The sequence below is a fragment of the Carcharodon carcharias genome, chromosome 9 (assembly GCF_017639515.1).
Source record: "Carcharodon carcharias isolate sCarCar2 chromosome 9, sCarCar2.pri, whole genome shotgun sequence".
Classification (NCBI taxonomy): domain Eukaryota; kingdom Metazoa; phylum Chordata; class Chondrichthyes; order Lamniformes; family Lamnidae; genus Carcharodon; species Carcharodon carcharias.
In genome coordinates, this window is record NC_054475.1 from 158,098,661 (window position 1) to 158,123,456 (window position 24,796).

Here is a 24,796-nt window from a genome sequence, read left to right on the forward strand (position 1 = left end):
ATCAGTGAGCGAACTCTGGAGGTATGCCACTTACCCTGTATCGCTTAATCTCCTGAACATGCTGGCCAACGTGCGCGTTAATAACGGTGTGCAGCATTAACAAATCATTACTTTGCCAGGAGGCTTTGGCCCATTGAAACTCCAACCGCACAGATACCGTGGGGCAAAATTTCATTAGAATAACAGCAGTTAAAATCTCATTCCGATGGATTTAAGAAAGGATTTAGATCTTAGGGTGCCATTTAGAATTTTAGGAATACAGTTCTAAGATGCGGCAGCAGAAGTTTAATGCCTCACCCCCCCCTACTGAATACCTGAACTGAGAGAAGTTCAGCCACCAGGGGGCTGCATTTTATGGGCTGCCCGTGGGTGAGGAAACGGGCGGGTGGATCCGTAAATTGGGATGAGGTAACCCGCTCTCCCACAATCTTACAGGCGGCATCGGGTAAGGAGGGCAAAGTCTGGGCGAACTGAGGCCCACAAGTGGGCAATTAATGCTAAATGCAGGGCCTCATCCCACCAGTGCTCCGATTTAATGGGCGCTGGGAAGGAAGAGGCCCAACGTGTAGCCCGGCAACTTTAACCCTGCGAGCTACTGATCGGTGAAAGGTGTCTGAGCGGGTTAGGGGTGGGGGGGCTTCTTCCGGGGTCCCCTGTGCCAATGGGAGGCCAACCCCCACAGGTTTAGCCTCACCTTGTCCACCCTCCCCTCACCCTCAGTGTGTAATCCAGTCCACGGTGTGTGGTAAAGCTGTTAGGACAAATTCACCTCAATCAAAAGTGAAAACGCTGCCTGCAGAGGCAATGGCCAGAATTTTTCCCTCATCGGGCGGGCTCGGCGGGAGCAGGCGGGAAGCTGACCGCTACCCGCGATCGGCTCCGCACCGTGATTTCATGCAGGGGGGCTAACTAAGGCCCGCCCTGCGTGGATCACGAGCGGCAGCGCTGAGCGCTGCCTGTGCAGGCGGTGGGGGGGGGGGAGGAGGGAGAGCTGGGCCTAGCGCGCAGTTTGTGCATGCGTGCGAAAGAGCGCTTCAGCACCCCTGAGGCACGGAGCTGCCTCAGGGAAATTAATGCCTTTTAAAAAAACTAATAAAGACAGTAGAAAATTTATAAAACACGTCCCCTCATGCGACTCTGTCACATGAAAAGGGACATGTTTCTAATTCCAAAATTAAGATTTTATTTAATGTGCATTAGCTTTAAGAAACCTCATCCCACTCGTGGATGAGGTTTGCTAAAAAGCATAAGGCTGCTTGACCTTTTCGCCTGTCCGTCAACCGTGACGGTAGCGTAAATTTCAAGTTAATGAGGTTGTTAATGGCCTTAATAGGCCATTACTAATGGCCTCAATTAATAATTGCCTTAATAGGCCACAAAATATCACGAGACTGCGTGATGACATCGGGACACACGCCCAACGTCATCCTGCATCATGTTACGCTCGGGTGTGTCAGGCACACGCCCGTACACCCAGTGTGATATTCTTGTGCGCATACAAAATGCTCTGGACGCTAAGGCCAAGTTCTGAATTGAAACAGTGCTTTTCAGGGAGGCAAGGCTCATCTCTAGCCAACTGAATTCCCTGTCACTGTCTAAGTTGGTCACTGAGCTAATAGCATGGGTTTGTGGCAAGTTCGCTTTAAAAGCAAAGGACGTTTACAGCAAAATATATAAGGGAGAATATGGAAAAGCATTTCGTTTCCAGCAATGTGCAATGAACGAACTATCTGCTTCAGTAGATTGGGAACAACTTTCCATAGATGTTAATGAGCTGCAGGGAAGAATGTAATGCACTGCGCATGTACATACTCAACATGTAGTTTGCTGCGCCGTCTAACAGATGAAGTGGGGTGACTCCAAGTAAGCATAAAATGCGCTGACAAACTCCACTGCATAGATAAAAAAAAGCAAATAAACCTTCAAAGTTGTGCTGAGGATGTTTTAGACCTCAGAGCAACAAAGCAGGGGGCGTTTCAATAACCATACCTTGGGAGGTGCCTCTTCATTGCCCCAGAATACTTCATCTTGTCCAGGAGATGTTGGAATCAGGACCATATCAGTTAAGGAAACAGAACTGGAAAGGTTGCCTCTGTATACATTCAGGTTCAGATCCTGTGGAGATGGCATCTTAATATTAATACTGAGCAGGTGCAAACAAAAGATAAGCAAAAAGAAAATAAAGATTAAGTTTTTCATATGAACGAGAAAATAATTAAGTCTTAAAACCTTATATACAACAATGATTTTTAGAAACGTTCAAGTCCCACGTAACATGGAGTGGAATTTTTCCCATTCAGAAGTTTCCCTAAATGCACCAATGGGAGGTAGACTGCGAAAAATGCAAGTAATCAAACACTACCATAGCCGTCCCCTTCTCCTAAATAGCAATCTCACTCTCCTTCAGTGATCAGCCAGATTCCCACGATACTGGGAACTTGTAATGGGAAAAGGGGGAAGAAGCATTGCTCTGCTACCTTTTGGGGGAGCGTTTACCAAACTGAACAGGAGTATTAGCACCCTATTTGAGTATTCCTACATAGTCAGATCAGATACAGTTACAGTTGACCCTCACCAAAAGACATTAAAAAATGTTTTTTTCTCTCCTTCTCAGTCTATTGAATTGTGTCCCCTTGGAACTAACACTACCAAACTGTGGTTGCTTCTATGATCTCAAACCAATTTGGTCCAGGTTAAGTAAGACATGGCAAATTGTTCTTCTCTCCAAAGGCCCTATTGACTCTCACTGAGATGTGTTAGAGAGGCACAACAAGATTAAGCCAGCTCTGATTTCACCAAATGAGTGAATCTGTGTCTCTGTCAGTCTAATGACAGTAAATAGAGGTCATTTTCACTTTCACTGCTTGGGCACTTATCTGGGAGAGTGGTTTGTTTGCCCATTAAGGAAGCTGCCCAGTTTGAATTTCTAACCAGAGAAACTTAAATTATTTTCCTTAGAGAAGAAGAGGTTAAAGGGGAAGGGACCATTTGGGTAGTCAGTTCTATTGGTGTTTAGTGTAACACTAGCAGCTCTTAAAGAAACTGATAATATAAGTGACCAAATCTATGAAGGGTTTTGATAGGGAGATAGGGAGAAACTATTTCCACTGGCAGGAAGGTCGATAACTAGAGGACACAGAGTAAATGTTTTCCTTATTTCTCCCGGTTCTTTATTTTAAATTCTAGTCATTGTGTTCTGTAATACAGTGCTTGAAAGCGCAATGGAAGCAAATTTTATAGTTACTTTAAAATGGAAACTGAATACATAGTTGAAAAGAAAACATTTGCATGGATTTTGGGAAAGAGCAGGGGAGAGAGATGAATTGGATAACACTTTCAAAGAGCTGGCACAGGCGCGATGGGCTGAATGGCCCTCCTGTCCCGTGTGATTCCATATGAAAATCAGCCCTGTGTTCCAGTCCTTTTATTTATATTTTTTTGACTTCTATTATTTCAAGAGAACTAGATTTCCAAGTTTCTAATCTGTCTAGATATTGCCCCAAAGTGGGTAGTCGGATATTTCTCTGTCACTGACTATCACCAGGGACACAGATTTATCTGTGTGCCCAAGCTAAGATTCTACCAGTTATGGGGCATTATCTATGTGATTGCCCATTAGTGCTGATGAAAAATCGGACCATGATAGCCCGAATCTCTAAATTTGAAAACTAACCAAATTTATTTGATATAGAACACGGAGGCTGAGAAATAAACTTCATCACATTGCGCGCAGAGAGAAACTTCAGCACGCAACTAGGCTAGGATGCGGGTAAGGTTATTGCATACGCAGAGGCTAAACAAATGTGATAGTGTTTTATTATAAAACTTTCAGAACCATATTTCAGGTAGGAAGATCTTATAAAGCCCTACAGTCCATATTAGAATGGGGTGTGCTGCCATTTGAGGGAAAGTAAAGCACCATAAGCTGATACAGCACAGAAGAAAGCCATTTAGCTCCTCATGCATGTGTAGGGACTTCCCTTGTGTATTCAGCTTTATAGGTGTTTACCATAATGCCACCAGCCATTAAAGAAATGTTTCCTACATTATAAAGGTGCCAATACTTTAAAAGTGCTTCATTGGCTGTAAAGCACTTTGGGATGTCCTACGGTCATTTATATTTTATTATTTATACAAGTCTTTCTTTTTTGTTTCTTCTAATCGGCTTCTTTACAACAGAGATACCGCTTAAGGCTAACCCTTTCCCCAAAGTAATAGTGACCTTACATAAGCTTTAACCAATCAGATTTGCTATTTCTAACCCCTCTGCCTTAGAACTCTCTGCGCTTTCAAATAAAATGTTTCCTTCAAAATTATTTCTTAAAAATGCTTTTTTTCGCTGTTAACATCCAACAGTTAGGTATTAGCATTTGTTTTGAGGGTTGCACCAGCAGTTCTGCACCACAGTGATAAATGTAGTTAAATCCAGTTTCCAGGAAATTGCCTCAGGATCAGAACAAAACTGCTTGGACCAGGAATATAGTCGGATCAAGATTCCCGAAATAACCTATAAACCAGGCAATTCAAGAATTCTTGTGTCACAGCCTACTTAGCCACTCAGCCATTCAATCAAAGTAGATGAGGAAGCGCACATACATAATTTCCCCAAGATGGTTAGACCGCTTAAATCTGCTGCTGCTTCCAGGTCAAATGAGGTAGCAGGCTGTCCATATTCAACATGCTCAGCATACAAATTAAATAATTGTAGGAGGTATTATGCTTGGAAGATGATTTTCCACTTAACTGATGCATTGGATAAGGAAATCTCGACAATGAAATAGGAAGCGATTTGCCACACTGAATTTCAAGTTTGGATCAAAAGTTTGCTTTGGCTTTGCATTTCTCGAGCGTCAGCAGTACGTCAAGTGTTTTATTTAACTGACGAACTTCATTCAGACTGACACAATGTTCAACGGCTCTGTACGTTTCTCTAGTTCCACTTTAGCATCTTCAGGTGTAGAGCCGTTTTTGCAGGAGCAATACAACAGGAGCTACACATTATTTGGAAATGTGCAAAAAGCATGTGCAGAATTCAAAGGGTTAACTTAGTGATAAGAAAATCTTGGTGTGCCACTATACATGAGGAGCATGATTGATTGGGAGGTAAATTGAGAAGGTGATGACCAGACCTGCTTCACTTTTCCAATGTTCATATTTATTTAATCTCCACTAATTTCACCCTGGAGGTCTGCCACAATAGGCATTCTCATATTCATAGTTCATTCATCTTTGTCTGGTAACTTGCCAGTTGGATTATTCTCCTACTTGTCTCATCGTTCCAAATGAGTCATTCTGTGACCTATAATTAATATGCAGTAGGGGTCACCAAATACTTTTTAATCCCTTTTGGTCACTTAGGTGAACCACATGGAACATCAAAGATCACATATAAAGGACAAATCTTACATTACATTATCTTACACTATGGATAGCACCAACTCTTGGAATTTTGATTTAGGATAACAGCATTAAAAATAACCTTTTACTTTGCTTAATTACTTATTTTCTATCGGTTTTTCTCTCCCAGTTGATCACAAGAATAGATCTCTTGAATTATCAATATATGTAATTGACAGTAGAGTTTTAATAAATCAAAACTGTTAATGGATAAACCGAACAATAATGTAAAAATTGTAACGGTATACTCCATTGGGGCAGCATGAGCTAAGCGAGCTGCCTCCCTCCCTTCTTCACTTCACCCTGTTGGCATAATCTATTTCCTTTTCCTCCATGTGCTTATCTTCCCATAATTGCATCGGCACTATATTACTTAACTACTACTTGTGGTAGTGAGTTCCACACATTCTAATCACCCTCTGGCTAAAGGAGTCACTCCTGAATTTCTTATTGGATTCATTAGTTGATCTCTTGTATTTATGGTTCTGGAATCCCCCTTCAGTGGAAACTTGAGGCGATTAAGCAGATACATAAAGGAATATTTAGGGAAGATGTAAAGTATTGGTGGTGAGATTGGAGGGAGGGGAAGGTGAGTGATGCAGGTGACCACCACACACAGATAAATGACAACAGCTGATGCTGCATTCCTATCTGTTCTATCAATCCCCTACATAATTTTCAAGACTTTTATCATGTCGTCTCTTAGGGTGGAATCGTCCCAGAATTGCACGTTTTACCTACCAGATGCGATGGCAGGTTTTCACAATGTATCATCCCAAACCCGCTGCATTACTTATGCAATCCCGGGAAACACGCCCTTTCCTTGGTGGGTGGGATCTCAATTGCCTGCCACGCCATCATCTCGCCGCTTCATCACGCCAGACACCATATTTAAAGTACAGGCACACTCAGTGCTTCCAGGACAGCAACAAAGAAGACAGGGCCCCGAAAGGCAAGAAAACGGCAGCCCTCGAGCATCTTTTGGATACTGTGCAGGCCCACTGTGATGTCCTCTACCCATGCTCTGGCCGCAGGAGGGGCAGCTACATTGCCACTCCAGCTTGGTAGGTGATGGCAGTGGTGATCAGAGCCAATGTTGCACAGAAGAGGTTGGCCATCCAATGTAGATAGAGGATGAATGACCTCATCCGTGCTGCCAGGGTATAGCAACCATCTCATCACTCTAAACTCACAAGGCCATCGCACATTCACTAGCATCTCACTGCCAGCTCAAGGGACATCATTCTCACAGATATACTCTTAAATGTCCATCTGGCCTCATCTCCTCTGGAGACTGCCTCCTCGGCCCTCACCATCTTGAGACCACTTGCACAAATTAACATGTGCCCCACACACATTCTGGGATACCCTCCTTCCCCATACATCTCTCATCCTGCAGCCTCTTCTGTCGCCTGAGGCTACTTCTCCCCCTTCCCCAAACAAGATCTGGCCCTGCAGCCATTGAAAAGCCACCCACGTGTGGCTGATCTGGTAGGTAGACACCTACCCACGAGCCCCCCTAAAAGTGGTGTGGTGCTGTCTGTGAAGCCTGGCGCTGGTGACTGTGAGTGCTGACCAAAGCAAGGGAGGCAAACAAACTTGAAGTCCTGAGCAAAGTGCAGCCTGCCAAGCGCGCACCTAGTATATGCTGTTGTGAAACATATTGGCATGTTTTCCCGCCGATGTGAGTGGACGATCCATCAAGGGCGGATGAGTCTGGCGGGCAGGCCTTATAATGACGCTGATGTATTACAATGAGGTTCCAAACGTTTGACGGCAGGGAACGTGGCCCACCATCGGCGGGTGGAGCGGACGATCGCAAACTGGTTTCACAATGTCGTGAAACTGGTTTTTGACCTTCTCGCCATATTGTTCACTCACGCCACCGAACATGCCCGAACGTTGGCGGGCACAGAATATCCCGGCCTTAGTCTTCTCTTTTCCAGAGAAGTGAGCCCCAGCCTGATCGTTGTTCCCTCACAGTTCTAATATCATCCTTGTAAATCTTTCTTGCGCTCTCTCTGGTCTTTCTACACCCATGACATAATTTGGAGACCGGAGCAATGTACAGTACTCCAAGTGTGGTACCTGCTTTTGGAATCTGTCTCTCGAGAAAATAAACCCCAGTGCTTTTTTGCACTTAGTGTGGCTTTATTAACTTACAATTCCTCTTTTGATAATTTGCAAAATGTTGTGCCTCTGCTGCATTGGAACCCAATTTAGGCTTGTTCCTTCTCATGAGGAGAGAAAAAAAATCACAATCCCAAACACTTCCCAGCCACCAACCAAGACAGGTGTCTGCAAATAGGTCACGTGGTAACAATCTTTCTCTCCAAACAATGTGTAATAGTGAGGGTGTGGGGAAGAGACGTAGGATCATAGGGACAGGATAAGGCCATTTAGCCCCTCAAATCTGTTCTGCCATTTCAATGAAATCATAGATGATCTGTGATTTAACTCCATATGCTTGCCTTTGCTTCATATCACTTAATACCTTTGATTAACAAAAGTCTATCAATTTCAGATTTAGAATTAATGATTGTTCGAGCATCAACTGCCATTTGTGAAAGAGAGTTCCAAATTTCTAATGAAAAGAAAGTTAAATTAAGAGCATCAGGCCAACTAAGCCATTAAACAGATATGTTATTGAGAGGCAGCATTACTGCTACAAAATACATTACTATGTAATCTGAAAAGACAATTCCATTCTCAAAGGATTATTAACTTATTCGAATGTATTGAAATGTCAAAAGATTGCCTTACAAGTACAAAAAGCCTGAGAATATTCAATTGGCTAAGGACACAACCTTTTCGCTTGCAAAACAGGGAAACAAAATTAATGTAATTACATATCCCTTTAGAATCTCAATTGTCTCCTATCTCATAATGGAACCTCGGTGGACTTTGACCTTAATTAGCTTAAAATTGAGACAAATGCAAATCAAGGTCCCCATCTTTGCAAAGATCTGTCATGTTGATCACACACCACAACTGGACATAATTCACTATAGGCTTTCGTGTACTGAGGTTTGTTTTCTAATAGCAGACAGGAACATAGAAGTGACTGATTTTGCATATTGCTGATCGTGAGAAGAATGATTTTATTGGATTGGTTGGATTTGCTTCAATGATCTTGATTCAATTTAGGCTCCATTGAACCAAGGCTCCCTATTTATCTCTATTATTTTCAACACTTCTACATTGTCACAATGGATCCCAGGAGGCTAGTACTGGAGGCCGTCTATTTGTCTTACTTTCCAGTGCAGCTTCATTCAAGGTCCATTGGAGGCTGAAGATCCGTGATCCCCATAGCTGAAAGGGAAGGTGTCTGGTTCCTTACACTTAGTATAACTGGAGACCTAATGGCAGTTTGTGAAATTCATTGAAGTTGGAGGTGGGCTGCAAGTTTGTGGGGGTTGGGGGGGGTTGGGGGGAGGGGAGGGGTGGGGAGCTGGGTGGGTTGGGTGGGGGGGGTGGCATGCATGGGGTGCATGAACGGAAACACAGGCAGGTTTCTGGGCTCTTTCTGTTGAAGTTTATAGACAGTTGTGGAATTTTCATGCCTCAGCCATTGACAGCACTTCCTCAATGAATAAGTGCCTTCCTCAGTCCTTTCCAGAATGTCTTGTCTGACAGACGTAGCCCACAGTTTTATTGGGAGCCATGTTCCCAATGAGAGAAGTTAAGAGAATTCTGTCACCCTGTTAGAAATCCATGCAAAATAAAGAAATTGGAGTCCTGTTTTATTAAGGTTTTATCCAATTCTCTTTTCAAACCTGTGCTTATCATACAATCATACAAATATATTTACTTTTCTGTATTAACAGGGAATCATTTGTATTTCAGCTGGGAATTTTGCATTTTTACAGGATTTCCTCCTAATGTGTCTCTCCCCCTCTCTCCCCCCCATCTTTTCTATGTTGTAAATGAAAGGTGTGAAGCCCTTAGCAGCACAGAAGGAGGGCATTCAGCCATACTTTCTGTACTGATCGTTTGATGCAGCAGAACATAACTAATCTCACTGTTCTGATCCCCCTCCATAGCCTTGATTCATCATCTGCAGTTTTTTGCATACCATCGGCGCGCAGTTTTGAGGAGAAGCAAGGTGCTTTTCCACGCTGCTAAGAACAGTTGCCAGGTGAGTTAGTCCCTGCTGCCCTCAGGTTCCTCCAAGTGTCCCTGACTGTGGCAGGGCAAGGAGGAGCTGGCTTACCTGATCGTTTCACTTGGGCAATGATGGAGGTATTTTGAAGAGATCTAACAACAACAACTTATATTTGTATAGCACCTTGTAAGTAATAAAATGTTCCAAGATGCCTCACAGGAACATTACCAAACAAAGTATGACACCACACCATATAAGGAGACATGAGGTCAAACGACCAAACACTTGGTCAAAGGGAAGGCTTTAAGAAGTGCCTTAAAGGAGAAAAGTGAGGCAGAGAGGTAGGAATTCTAGAACTTGGGGCTTAGGCAAATGAAGGTACTGTCACCAATGGTGGAGTAAATAAATTGGGGATGCACAAGAGGCCAGGATTAGAGGAGTGCAGATATCTCAGAGAGTTGTGGGGCTGGAGGAGATGACAAAGATAGGGAGAGCAAAGCCCAGGAGGGATGAGAATTTTAAGACCAAGATATTGCTGGACCAGGAACCAATGTAGGTCAGCGAGCATGGGACTGATAGGGGAACTGAGCTTGCTGCGAGTTAGGACACAGGCAGCAGAGTTATGGATGACCTTACGATTATGGAGGGTAGGATGCGGGAGACCAGCAGGAGTGTATTGGAATATTTGAGACTCAGCATTAAGAAGGCATGGATGGGGGGGTCAGCGGCAGGTGAATTGAGAAAGGGGCGAAGTCGAGCATTGTTATGGAGGTGGAAATAGGAGGTCTTAGAGATGACATGAACAAGAGGTCGGGAGCTCACCTCAGGATCAAATGTGGCACTGAGGTTGCAAACAGACTGGCTTAGCCTCAAACTGTTGCCAGGGAGAGGAATGGAGTCACTAGTTTGGGAAAAGAGTTTACAATGGGGACCGAATACAATGGCTGAAAGGAAGAGTAGTTAAGAAGCATCCCACTTCAAACACCGGCATCATGACAGTGTACTTACCTGTAAGTCTGTGGGCCTTTTTAAAGCAGGGGTGCAGGGACTTGTTTTACCTCCGTTTGTGGGCTCATGGTATGGAGGGACAGGATGCCCAGGGGCTATCTTCCTCAGCTTGGTATGTGGCAAAGCTAAGCCATCACCAGTTCCCTATTGGTTTATCTGCACCCTAAATAGAAGGTAGGCCCAAGTGTTCGGTAAGACTCTGAAGAAGGCAAACTTTGTTATTACAGCATGAAAAAATTCACTCAGCAATAACATTCTACGTTTACCATTTTAATTGTTCGAAGTGGATTTGCTATCGACCAGATGGCGCTTCTAAAGCAGAAGGAGGTGGCAGTTTCATGGGCTAATTTGTGTCCAGTCAGAGGTTTCCTAGTCGGACATTGATGTAATTTGCCTATGGGCCGTGGTTATGAGTGAGGTGGACCGGTTTGCACCTGTTCCTTAGCTCTGCAAGGCGAAAGGGACCAGGAGCGCACTTGGACTTTTAGCTTGTTAAACGCTTGAAGATGGAATCTAAATCCTGAAGTGAAGTGCTGTGGAGCATGGATAACAGAATGGCTTTTGAGCTCAGTTTCAGGGTTTTTTGGAGACCCGTAAAGCTTACGAAACAATGGAAACCCAAGAGAGGATCTGAATACAGATCAAAAAAACAACTCAGATGGCAAAGATAAACTGCAATATTAAATTATCAAGGAATAGAAAAAGAAACAGTAATGCTAGTGACCTATAAATGACAAAAGAAACATCAGGATGAGGATTAGGCTACTAAGAGATGCCCACTCCCAGGTAACACTGACAAAACGGCAGGAATATTATTTAATTACTTGGCCTTGATATTTGCCGGGGAGATTTATATGGTGGACATGACATTGGAAGAGAACAAAACAGACGTAGGGCAGAATTTTTTGCCCGGCGTGCAGGACCGCACCCAACCAGCTCGAGCATGAAATAGATGATGACATCAGGTGAGCGTCCCAACGTCATCGCACATTTGCACAATACTTCAACCCGCGGAAGAGCGTGAGAGTCGGAAATGCGCCCGCCGACAATTAGGAGGCCTATTAAGGCCATCAAAGTAGCAATTTACTGAGATTTTTTATTGCCCGTCCAACAATACGGTTGGCTGGTGGGCGGGCCAATCTGGATTTTTCAGGATGAGGTTTCCGATATTAATTAACAAAAAAAATAAAAGTGTTTGGACAGAATTGTCATCGTCCATATGTTCCGATGACTGATTCTGACGCGTGGGCGTTTTCCCCCGGTTTTTAAAACCTTTATTTTTTTTTTGCATTTAAATCCTTCAGCTCCCTGAGGCAGCTCTCCGCCTTCAGGGAGCTTTCGTTCTGTGCTCCCCCCAACGCTGACTCCAGCGCTCGCCCTCCTCCTGCCTCACGCTGTTAATTGGCCAGCCAGCATGGAATCGTGGGCGGGGGCCAATTGCAGTCAGGGGCCTGTTCCTCAGCCCCTCCCTGGCCTGGCGATCGCCGGCGTCCACCGAACTAAAAATCCTGCCCATAGACATTTAAGAGAGCAAGGGGCAAGATAATTGAGAAACCACTCAAACATAGAGAGAATAATAACCCTTGTCCTGGTGAATTGCATACACATGTTAATAGAAATTAGGGAAGAAATAGAACAGGAAATAATACACATATATATATTAAAAAATGAGAAAAGAATAGTTCTGACTGACTGACAGGCAGATATATACACACGTGGAGATGGCAGTGTAGTGGTAATGGTGCTGGGCTAGTAATCGAGAGACCTGAGCTAATGATCTGGGGACATGGGTTCATAATCAAGCTGGTGGAGTTTAAATCCAATTAATAAAATCTGGAATTGAAAGCTAGTCCCAGTAATGGTGAATGTGAAGCTATCATTGATTGGTGAACCAGATGGATTTTCACAATAACGTCCTTTAGGGAAGGACATCTGCCGTCCTTAACTGGCCTACACGTGACTCCAGACCCACAGCGATGTGATTAATTCTTAATTGCCCTCTGAAATGGCCTAGCAAGCCGCTGAGTTCGAGGGCTGTGCCCTTGACTGCAGTTGGCCTCTGAACACAATTCTGCTCTGAAGCTCAGCTCTGAAGAAGGGTCAAACGGACCCATTAACTCTGGGCTGAATCTTACCGATGCCGGCTGGGCTGGGCAGGAGCGGGCAGGGGCGGAAGCAGAGCCAATCGCTGCTCGCGATCGGCTGTGTGCCACCATTTTGCATGGGCAGACCAATTAAGGCTCACCCCCCAGTGTAACGCGTGGCCTGTGTGGGCGACGGGAGGGGCGGGGGGGGGGAGAGTTGGGGACTGCGCTCTTTCGTGCATGCTCGTGGAAGACCGCAGCAATCTCCCTGAGGCACAGCGCTGCCTCAGGGAGATTAAGTTGATTAAATAAATGTTGTTATAAATAAAGTAAAACATTACTTAAACATGCCCCCTCATGTCACATGAGCGGGGACATGTTTGTGAGTGTAGCAAAATTTATTAATTTATTTTACAAAACCTTCAGGAAACCTCATCCTGCCCGTGGATGAGGTTTCCTGAAAAACATGAAGGCCGCTTGGACTCTTCGCCTGCCTCCCCTGTCCACCTTAAGGTTGGACGGGCAGCGTTGTTAATATGCTTGATTACTTTTTTAATGGCCTTAATAGGCTGTTGACAGTTTGGTGGGTGCGCAGCCGCCTCCAGTGCACGCCTGTCGAATGAAAGGTCAAAATGATGCCCGGCCTCCACAGCCTTCTGAATCTATGGAATTCATTGCCACAGAAGGCTGTGGAGGCCAGGTCATTGAGTGTATTTAAGACCGAGATAGATAGGTTCTTGATTGGTAAGGGGATCAAAGGTTACGGGGAAAAGGCGGGAGAATGGGGTTGAGAAACTTATCAGCCATGATTGAATGGCAGGGCAGACTCGATGGTCCGAATGGCCTAATTTCTGCTCCTATGTCTTAAGGTCTTATGGTCTTATGGTGATGACATTGGGACGCACGCCCGACATCATCTCGCATCATTTTACACATTGTCCTGTCGGGCCTGCCCCCCCCTCCGCGACTCCCCCCACCCCCCCCCCCACCCCCCCCCCCCGCCTCCACACACTGATGGCAAAATTCTGGCCTCTGTTTTTCTCTCTCTTTACAGATGCCGCCAGACCTGCCGAGTTTTCCCAGCATTTTCTGTTTTGGTTTGTGCGAGGGCCACTGTTGTTCACCATTTAGATAAACAATCTGGATTCAGGAATCGGAAGGACAATTTCAAAATTTGAAAATGCCACCACATTGGGAGTATATTTAATGCAGAAGAGGACTGTGAGAGAAATACGGGAAGGCATTAATAAACTTGCGGAATAGTTGTGCAATCGGTAAGTTAACTTTGATATAGACAAGTGTGAGATGGTATAATTTGGTCGGAATAATAAACCAGCAAACCAAGCACTGGGGTTCATTTCTCAAGGGATAGAATTGAAAAGCAGAGGAGGTTAGGCTTACTCTGTATGGGCCATTGATTAGGCCACACTTGGGGCTGAATTCTATCCTTCCTCGTTGGTGTGTGTGACAGCAGGGCGATTGCACGTTAAAAATCTAGCAGTGGGTCTTCCTGCTGGCCTAACCACTGCCCCTGACCTGCCCGAAATTTTACGGGGAGCAGAGAACGTGTTGTGCACCCCTGCCATCCTTGGGCCTAGTGAGGCCCTTAGGGGGACAACTGGTGGCCACTTAAGGCTCTCATCTCCCCCCCAACCCCACCAGGAATTTTATCTGTGTCATGCAGCAAGCCTGGCAGTTTCAACTGTGTGAGCTGGTGTCGGGCATGTGTTGTCGGGGGTGGTGGAGAGGGGTGGGGGGGGGGGGGGGGGGGGGGGGGGGGAATGGGGGTGGGTGGGGGTTGGGTGCGAGGGGGGACCTCCCTTTTGGGTTCCCTGGGTGCATCAGAGTCACCCCTCTTCAAGGTCATCCTCCTCCTTTAACCTTCTCCCTGGTCTCTGGAGTCCAGCACCCCCCCCCACAACAAGCCCCTCGTTCTTCTTGCTGAGACCCTCAGTCCTGGGCTTACCTGGGCTCCTTGGCGGGATGGGACTGCCTGTAGTTCCATCGCTCCCAGTTGGTGCTGCTGGACTACAGAGCGCCAGCCACCTGATTGGCTGACAGCTCTCCACAGCAGGACTTCCTCCTGCGAAAGGGGCAGAACTTTCACTTTAAAGCAATTAGTGCTGCTCATAGTGTTAAATTGCTGTGGGGTCGTCATTGGGATAGTGGGAGGGCTCCCCCAAACCTTTTAGCTAGGGGTGGGGGGGACAGGGGTGTCAGTGGCGACCTGTAAAATCCAGCCCTTTGGAATAGCGCGAATGTTTCTGGACTCTAGACCATAAAAAGGAGATCGAGGCACTTGAGCTGGTAGAAAAACAAGACACAGCACAGAAGAAAACTATCTTGCCCACCGTGCCTAGCTGTGCTGGCTCTTCAAAAGAACTATCCAATTAGTCCCATTCTCCCCTGCTCGTCCCCCATTGCCCTGCCAATTTTTCCTTTCAAGTATATATCCAATTTTCTTCTTATTGTTACTATTGGATCTGCTTCCATTACCCTTTCAGGCATTGCATTCCAGGTCATCATAGCTTACTGCATAAAATTCTTCTCATTCATTTCTGGCTCTTTTGCCAATTATCTTATATGATATGAGGAATTGAGTTCACAGCCCTTTGTTAAGGATTACATCCTCTTGAAGCACTCAGGCATCAGTGGCAGGCAGGTTCTAATTTGTTCCTGTGATTTTGACAAAGCATAGCCTTTAATCATTCTGTCCTTCATACGTTCTATTTCCTTTCTCATCTCTGCTTTCCTTTTAATTCCCTCCACACTGCAATCACTCTATTCCCCACCCCACCACCCACACCCCCCCCACCCCCCCCCCCCCCACCAACCTCCATAATCCTTACTCTTTATTTTCCACCTGTTTCTCTGTACCGACTTCTTCCGCCACGTGATTCTCCTTTCAGAAAATTTGCTCTAACCAGTTTCTCTGACTTCTCTTCCACTAGTTCTGGGGAAATCTCCACGCTCAAGTGAAATGGCACCGAGCTGTCAACAGTTCAGCCTCCCCAGCCTCTTTTGTTGTACCAATGTCAGGTATAATCGGGGAAAAAAAAAATTTTTCTCTATAACTTTGTAAAGAAAAAGGCCAGATACTCAGGAGTATGTGTGATGATGGGGAGGGGGGAAGAAGCCTTCCTTGTTGCAGGTGATTCCCCATGGTTCCCATACGTGTAGATGGCAAGATGGCTGCTTCAGGAGAAGGGATATCAAGCAAGCATTTTGTCCTTTATTTGTATATCCAAAGTGACAAGCACCTGTTTTAGGGGCGGGAAAGGAACACCTCACGTTTGTCTTTACCCAATATGGCTCATGGTTCTACATTTGCTTCCTACCCTCCATTTTAGGGATTTGGATGTCTGTGCAGTCCTGTTTTTTTTCAATTTCCAGACCAGTTAAATTTTTTACTTACTAACGTACCTCCAAATAAATTATCCGATCACATCTGGTATCCTTTAACTGGGTCGAATGATTTTAACAGGGATATTTAAGCTTGGTGTCAAATTAATAAAAAATTCCCTGTCATCCAATAAATGGGACCAGAGTGGACAAGCTGAGGTTCCTTGGTTCTGCTTTGGAAGTGCTCACATCTGTTCCAAAGATTGTTTTACAGCACAACCAGCTTTCGAGGCAAAGGAAACATATAAAAGGACTGAACAGGGGATTGGGGGGTGCAGTAGTTAGCTCCAGTCGAAGAGTCAATGATGGAAGATGTGACATATGACAGCAGCTTGTCATTATCCTCTATTGTAAATACTCCAAATTCCATTTGGAGTGTCTGACAGGTGCCTACCAATGTCTTCCTGATTTCTTGTGTTCTGGTGCCTGGTTAATGCCACTAACGTGGAGCAAACAATAATTAAGGGAAAAATTCTCCCCCCCAGGGGGTAGTGCAGAAGTGGGCGCAGGTGGGCGCGCTTCCAATCGGCACTGCCGATTGGGGGCACACTGCCATTTTACGTGGGCAGGCCAATTAAGGCCCGCCCAGCATGATGTCTGCCAGGAAGCACTATGCGCTCCCTGTGCAGGCGGGTTGGGTGGGGGTGTGGGGGTGGGTGGGGGGGTGGGGGGGTGGGGGGGGGGAGGGGGTGCGGTGGCAGTGGTAGTTGCGGGGGAGATTCCCTCAGCCGGAAGTGCTATGTGCTGCCTCAGGGAGATCAGCTCCGATTTAAAACTTTTAAGAAACATGTTTCCCTGCCATGTCCCCTCAGGTGACATTGTCGCATGAGTTGGGACATGTCCATAAGTTTTATCGAAACCTTTCTTAAAAATTTAAATACCCTCATGAAACCTCATCCCGCCTGTGGATGAGGTTTCATGCTTTTTCCGAAGCCCGCCAGGGCTCCCGGCCTGTGCACCAACCTTAAGGTTGGACGGGCAGGTCCATTAATGACCTTAAATAGTTTTTCATTGGCCTCAATTGGACATTGACAGGTCGGCGGGTGCACAGCTGACTCGGCTGCGCCCCGGCCGACCTGAAAATGGAAATGATGCGGGGTGACATCAGGAGTTCCACCCGACGTCATCCACGTCATTTTACACTTCGGTGAGCAGGCCCTGCCCCCTGCTCGCCAACTGGAAGATCCTGCCCTAAATGTGTACCCATGTTCTATGCCAACGTGATGGTATAATTGAGAGCAGCACTTTTGTGTTCCTGATGCTGCTCTTTAGATCCCTGTCTTTTGTGAAGAATTAACTTGCTATAAGTCATCTGGTTTCTTGTTTACAGGGGGTAAACTGAGTTTTTTTTATTCGTTCATGGAATGTGGGCATCGTTGGCTAGGCCAGCATTTATTGCCCATCTCTATTTGCCCTCGTTCAGAGGGCACTTTTAAGAGTCAACCACATTGCTATGTGCCTGGGGCCACATGTAGGCCAGATCTGGTAAGGATGGAAGATTTCCTTCCCTAAAGGACATTAGTGAACCAGATGGACTTTTATGACAATCGGCAATGGCTTCATGGTCATCATCAGATTTTTAATTCCAGATTTTTATTGGATTCAAATTGCGCCAATGTTGGGTACAAGTCACTGTCCTCCTGATCCTGTTTGTCACTCCAGTCCTGCTCTTCATCTTATTTTCCTCCTGGATGTCTGGTCTCTTTCCTTCATATTCTTAAATGATCACAGTTCGTCGTTCTTCCTAAGGTCTCAATTTTTCTTTTTTTCCCTTTCAAATTACACTCCTTCCTTGTAACCATGTGCTCACTATTTGTTGCTAATTTCCTGAATGGCTTTAAAATTATGGAGCAGTTTGGTCGGATAGTCAAGTTAAGCACAAGTGAGTTAAAAACTAGAGACCATAAATATAAGATAGTTATGAATAAATCCAAAAAATAATTCAGGATAAACTTCTTTCTTGAGAGAATGGTCAGAAGGTGGGACTCACTACCACATGGAGTAGTTGAGAAAAATGGCATAGATGCTTTTCAGAGGGAGCTAGCTCAGTACACGAGAAAGGAATAAAAGGCTATGTTAATGAAACTAGATGATGTGGGGAGGGAGAAGGCTCCTATGTGCTGTAAAATTATGTAATTCAATTCACAACTGTACCAGATTTGACCCAGTCCCAAAGATCTTGCATATGAAATAACTGAAAGACACCATCAATGTTTGTCTATTTGTTAGACCAGGGTTTAGAACTATTCCAATGTCCATTGCGTGGTGTCAGCTGTAGGCCAGAATTTTCCATTAGCGAGTTGGGGGTGGGGAATCCCTCCCCTCCTGCACAGGAAGTGCATAGCGCACTCCATCAGGCAGCCTGCTGGGCAGGCCTTAATTGGCCCGCCCACTCAAAATGGTGGCGGGGACCGGCTGCCCACCTGCCGCTGAGCCAGTGGGACCCGCCTCCGCCCGCCCATCAGGGGCAAAATTCTGCCCATAAGGTTATGTTCGACTCATCACTAATATGCAATATTACATTTCCCGACAGTAACTAGCTTTTTTATCCTAGTGAGTTAACATCCTGCTAGTAGCTCACAAAGCATCATGGAAATGCTGCACCTATTCCATTTAGGAATTAGAATGCAGTTTAAAATGTTGTGCGCAAATTGTATGGTCCACTTTAAGACACCACAATGTCTACAACAGGCTCTGTACATATGTTCCTCGTATCTGGGACTGGCCAGGCTTTTCTCCCATGCAGCAGGTGCCCAGCAAGATCCAGGGAATAAACCATGTGAAAATATAATGGTAAAGTTAGCAAACTGTGTTTGCATACCTGCAGCTGAGGTACATCCATCGCTTTGGAGATTTCACTCAGCCGGGATTCTGGTAGGCCTTCCATCTGCAGATAGGTAAGTTATGTAATATCAGTTCAGAATTAATGGGGAGATTAACAAGTGTCTTGATGGAGAAATATATTTGACAAGTTCTCTGTAAATGGTTACACATGATTCCCACAGAGGCATATAGAATCTCCCCTGAATCCTCCACTTAATCATTCAGAAATATAGACCATTGCAAAATCCTGAATATTTTCTCTTTCCCTGTCATTTGTGCTCATTTCAATGGCAGAAATTGGAGCCAATTGAAAGTAGATATCCAAAACCTGCTTTAGAAAGTTTGCATTGAACTTCAGCCTATCTGAAAAGCAATTTTGAGAATACTCAAACTCAAGATCATTATGGTGATGGTCACTAAAGCATGAGTGTCACTGTAACTCAGTGGCAGCCTGCTTGTCTTCTGAGTCCAGAAGGTGGCAGGTTCAAATCCCACTTTAGAGATTTGCTCATTAAACCTAAAATGTTCAATGCAGTGCTGCAGGAGTGCTACACTGCCTTTCAGAATGAGATGCTAAAAAGAGGCCCTTCTTGCCCTCTCAGGTGGATACAAAGATTTCAAGGCAATATGTAATGAAGAAAAACATGATTAAAACAGATTATATGGTGGTTATAACATTCCTATTTGTGGGAGCTGGCTGTCTGCAAAACAATTGCTGCATTTCCGACATTACAGCACTGAATCCGTTTCAAAAATTCAATGTTATGTACTTTGGGACATTGTGAAGGTGTGAAAGGTGATATTTAAATGCAACTACTTTAAAAAAGTGTTTCATGAGAACCAATGAGCACAATAAAACATTACAAAAGTGTCTTGAAATGGAGTTGCCGATGAAGCCTGCTGATATCCATTGCAAAGCTTAGTGCTATAATTCACCCTTTAAAGTGACCAAATTCAGAGTGCTCAGTATCCCAATAGGTAAGTGCGTACCTGTTTCTTCTCAGCTCTCCTTTTCCCTTCCACTATCTTCCACCTTTCCTCCTCTGCCCATCTCGTTTCTTCTTCTCCTCTACTCTTCTGTTCTTTTCTGTGTCTCTCCTTCACCTCTGGTTTTTTCTTCCTACATTCCTGCTGTTTTCGCAGTTCCTGTTCCCTCTTGTGGTGCTGTGCAAGTCAGTGCAGAAATGACAATTGACGGAAAACCCGAGTCTAGCTGATTAATTTTACCGCTCAGATATGACTTCCACGGAAAATAAAAGATCGCATAGATCATGCACATACGGACCAACGCAATGGTGGTGGTGGGGTGGTGATTTGGACTTTGGCAATAGTGCAAGATTCAGCTGCCTGTTATAGATCTCTCCTGATTGAAGCTGATGGGAAGAGTACTCAGGATAGATGCGTAATGGGTGCTCAATCAACATTGTCCATTCTACACCGTCGCACACTGCCAAAATTATTTCCAGTTACCCAGCAGTGCTACCTCTGTGCTTGCAAGGGAGAAGGCCATGTGTAATGTTATCCTTGAACATCGCGGAAAGAAGTTTCATATAGAATAACTGAAGTGTTAGCAACTATGTTAGTGAGGCACAGCGGATTGATTATGTTATGACCGATGCAGTTGGTAAAATGGAGTTATTTAAAAAGCCCAGAGGAAACTCTAAACAACTGTCATAACCTATAATTTTAAATGTTGTGTTTGAGATGCGACTCTAAGTTCAGGAATCAGACCACTGGTTCTCGAGGGTTTACATTAAACTAATTGAAACATTTTATTCATTTACACAGGTTAAAATATATGCACAAGGCTTCAAATTATAACTATCATAACTTTTAACAAATTCCCAAACTAATCTCCATTAAGGCAACAGCAACCCATAGGTGTAACCAACCACCAGGCAAAGCATTTTCACCCTACAAATTCACAATTAGGTTCTTTCACTTGGTTCCTGTGGAGCCGGTTGGAGGCTTGCAGCTGCCCTTTGATCTCACATTGCGTCTGCTCTGCACACCCGGAAACTACTGAAGTTATACCTACTAGCCCCATTGAATGCTAATTCTCATTGTATCAACAACCTCTGAACTAAACCTCTCTAACAATGAAACCTCTTTAATAGCTCCAACTTCATTAGTGATATAAACATATTGTTTGGTATCTGCTAGAAATGCATCAGCTTTCAACCCACTTCTTGAATGCTCTATTCAAAAAATGCAAAAGCACGCTCTCTCTCTTACATATCAAAACTAGTACACATCAAAGCACCCAGACTAGCTGGCTTTAATCCAATTAAGACACATCTACAGATTAAACCTCTATTTTAAAAGAAAAACATTTTCCAAAACATTATATACATTAATAGCTTCATGACAATTATGACAGCTTAAGACATCTATTTAAAGGGAAAACCGTTCCTTTCTTATACTTTTACTGGTCCGTCCACTGCGGGACTGGAGATTCCTACCTGAACTCAATGAACCTTTTGCTGGTCCCTTAAATTTTCCGTCCCCTTACGATGATTCCCGATGGAACCGGAAAATTTAGGCCGGTATATCTAATGCAAATAGACAGTTATTATAGGGCCAAACTGCGTTGTCTAAGACTTGCTCATTGGAGATTCAGTGGCTTATTTTAATAACCAGAAAATGGGGAATGCCACCATTCAAGTGCATTTGCTCCACCCCCGATTCTCCTGTTGAGGAGCTCTCTGTGACAGGAGCAGGGTCCCAGAATTTTGGGATTTGTAAAATAAAAGAATGACTGTCCACATTCAACTTGTTGTTTCTGAGATGCATTAAGTGACTTTACAGAATCAGGTATTGTACAACACTGGAAATTCAAAAGATCAGAAGAAAATAAGGAAGATCTCTTCAGCCTTCAAACACATTGCACTTTAATCAAGATGTCCTGGTCAATGTTGTATATAACCATTTCATCCCTATATCTTCAGATTATGCAAAATGTCTCTGTTGTTACACATCCAGGCTCTCCTTCCATCGTAAAAGCTCAACTTATGAGGGTAATTGCTTCTTCAGAATTTTTACGAATGCATAAGTACCATTAGATCCAAACAAATCTTTTTTTGTTGTAGATCAATACCAAGCACTCAACATTTTGTCCTCTCCCCTAAACTGCATCCAATTTTATTTGAAAAATTCTTTCATAAGATGTGGGCATCGCTGGAAAGGCCAGATTTTATTGCCCATCCTTAATTGCCCTTGAGAAGGTGGTGCTGAGCTGCCTTCTTGAACCGCTGCAGTCCATGTGTTATAGATACACCCACGGTGCTGTTAGGAAGGGAGTTCCAGGATTTTGACCCAGTGACAGTGAAGCAACGGTGATATAGCTCCAGGTCAGGATGGTGCGTAACTTGGAGGGGATCTTGCAGCTGGTGGTGTTCCTATGCATCTGCTGCCTTTGTGCTTCTAGGTGTAGAGGTCCAGGTTTGGAAGGTGCTGCCTAAGGAGCCTTGGCAATTTGTTACAGTATATGATCTTGTAGATGGTACACGCTGCTGCCACTGTGTGTCGGTGGTAGAGGGAGTGAATGTTTAAGGTGGAGGATGGGGTGCCTATCAAACATGGTTTGTCCTGGATGGCGTTGAGGTTCTTGAGTGTTGTGGAAGCTGCACTCATCAAGGCAAGTGGAGAATATTCCATCACTCTCATGATTTGTCCTAGTAGATGGTGGACAGGCTTTGGGGAGTGAGGAGGTCTCTGCAGAATTCCCAATTTCTTGTAGCCACAGTATTTATGTGGCTGGTCCAGTCAGGCAGCTTGTCAGTGGTAATCCCCAGAACATTGACCAAAAAGTAAGTTGCTGCCTTCTTCAACAGTGTCTTTCAGGTAACAGAGTCACAACTTCATTACCTTTTTGTTTAAAACATTCCACCCGACTTCCCTTCTAATCCTAACTTTCTAATCTTTAACTTGTGTTCCATCGCATTGAGTCCTTTGCCATTGTGAACAGTTTGTCTGGATTGCCTTTCATGTCAATACTACTGATGGAGATTTCACTCTCAGCTATCAGATTGTTCAGACATCATTAGCTGACAGCACATTAGTAACAGCAAACAGTAACAGTAGCTCTGAAGAAGTGTCATACGGACTCGAAACGTTAACTGTGTTTCTCTCTCCACAGATGCTGTCAGACCTGCTGAGCTTTTCCAGCATTTTCTGTTTTTGTTGTAGCACATTAACAATGTCAGTTATACAACAGAAAAATAGTATGTCGTATTGATACATGGACACTGCTCTCCTCTGATTGTTTTTCAAAGTACCCGTGAACATGGGGACAAGGAGTGTGCTATATGAAGTTGTTTGCAGATTGATAGAAGGTACTGTGGCCCAATAATCCTCCCAACTGCTGAGGCCCAAGAAAATAACATAAATTCAGATATGGAGGCTCAGGGAATATCACTGCTGGTACATTTACCGCAGTTCCTCAACACTTCACTGCACAGAACCCTCTTGTCCCAATCTTTGCTTCACTACAATGTGCAAATATTGTCAATCCTGCTCACATTTGGTGATCATTGGGTGTTTATATACCTACATTTTCGCAAGGTTATAAGACCAGACCCTGGACAATCTGAGTGGAGAGTCCACTTCACCCAGGACTGGTTGCTGCTGCAGGATAGTCCAGTAGTTATGGTCCCTCCACACAAGCCCCGGTCTCCTCTCACCAGGAAAGAACCTGTCCCTATCACTGAGCATCCTCACGCTAAGGTAAAGAACTGCATAACTAAATATGGTTCTCACTTCATATGATTCTCCTGAGAGCTTGTAAACTCCTTACATACTTGCTTTTTTTTTTAAAACAGCAGTTTATAAAATGGTTATTTTTGAAAAAAAAAATTAGTTAGAAAATAGTTTTGATGTTTTCTGTGTTTTATTTTCCTTCTGAAGGAGTTTCTATCTTACATCCAATGGACGTATCGCACACACATGCAGAAACAGTTAATGGTAACCGACCACAACGTAGGGCAAAGGACTTTTAGCTTCTCGTTTAAACTCTCTGAGCTGCGAATGAGCAATGTTGGCAAGGAAATGATGCAAAGCTGGAGGTGAGGATGTATCGCGGAACCCCCGATTGCATAGGACCAGATAGGATGCACAGCACAGAAACGGGGCCATTCAGCCAAAGTTGTCCATGCCAGGTTTATGCTCCACGGTTGGCTGCAATAACGAAACAGGGAGGAAGACGATCTCCCCAGTGGGGGTGAAACAGAAACAAATGTGAATGGCAAATCTTTGAAAAGAAAACGCTTACATCTTCCAGCCACCTCCTCTGCTCCTTCTGCTGGTTGATCCGCTTCTGCCGCTCGGCCAGGAGCTGCTGCTTGTACTTCTCCTGCTCCTGCAGCTGTTGCTGGAGCACCTGCTGCTGTTGCTGGGGTGCCGAGCGTTTCGTATTCTCCTGCTGCAACCGCAGGAACTCCCGGCGAAGGGTCGACTCTCCAGGTTGATTAACAATGGAGCTGAGTGGAGAGCACAGAGCACGTTATCCAGATGGCAACTGAACAGAACTGGAAACGTTATGGATAACAATGAAGACCTTGGGGTGGAGGATAAACTGAGAATTGCCAGTGTAAGCTGCACTTCCTGCAAAAAGCTCCCATAATTGGAAAGATGCTGTCAAGTTTAACTACTTGTGATTTCTTTTTTTTTGCAGATATACATGTAACTCTACCTGTAATTGGATTTAGCAGGAACGTGTTAACCGTGTTATATTATAGCTACAAAAACAATTTTGTAGCAGATGGGTGTTTTGCCATATACGGTGATAAACTAGGGCATAATCACTTCAGGCAGAGCAGAATTGAAATATTTCAATTAGAATAACATTTGCATAAAAACGCAGTCAGATGAAATAATTTGTTGTATCAGTGAAGATTTTAGCTTTGATTGTGGGGCATCTTCTTCCTTTTTTGATTGAAACTCCTGTCTCACTCTTCACCTCACTTCTGCTTCGTCAGAC

The 24,796-nt window shown here is 44.5% G+C and overlaps 1 protein-coding gene across 7 annotated transcripts in view; it reads right to left on the reverse strand.

The window, feature by feature from the left end:
* Positions 1 to 24,796, reverse strand: part of si:zfos-2326c3.2 (mitogen-activated protein kinase kinase kinase kinase 4) — a 280,244-nt gene that overhangs the window by 98,224 nt on the left and 157,224 nt on the right. For all 7 annotated transcript variants that reach the window (XM_041195370.1, XM_041195371.1, XM_041195368.1 and 4 more), the window contains 4 exons: positions 24,089 to 24,296; positions 19,810 to 19,983; positions 18,818 to 18,883; positions 1,990 to 2,115 (listed from right to left, as the gene is read on the reverse strand). In XM_041195370.1, the coding sequence (XP_041051304.1) occupies positions 1,990 to 2,115; positions 18,818 to 18,883; positions 19,810 to 19,983; positions 24,089 to 24,296 (574 nt within the window). The remainder of the gene's footprint in view (positions 1 to 1,989; positions 2,116 to 18,817; positions 18,884 to 19,809; positions 19,984 to 24,088; positions 24,297 to 24,796) is intronic.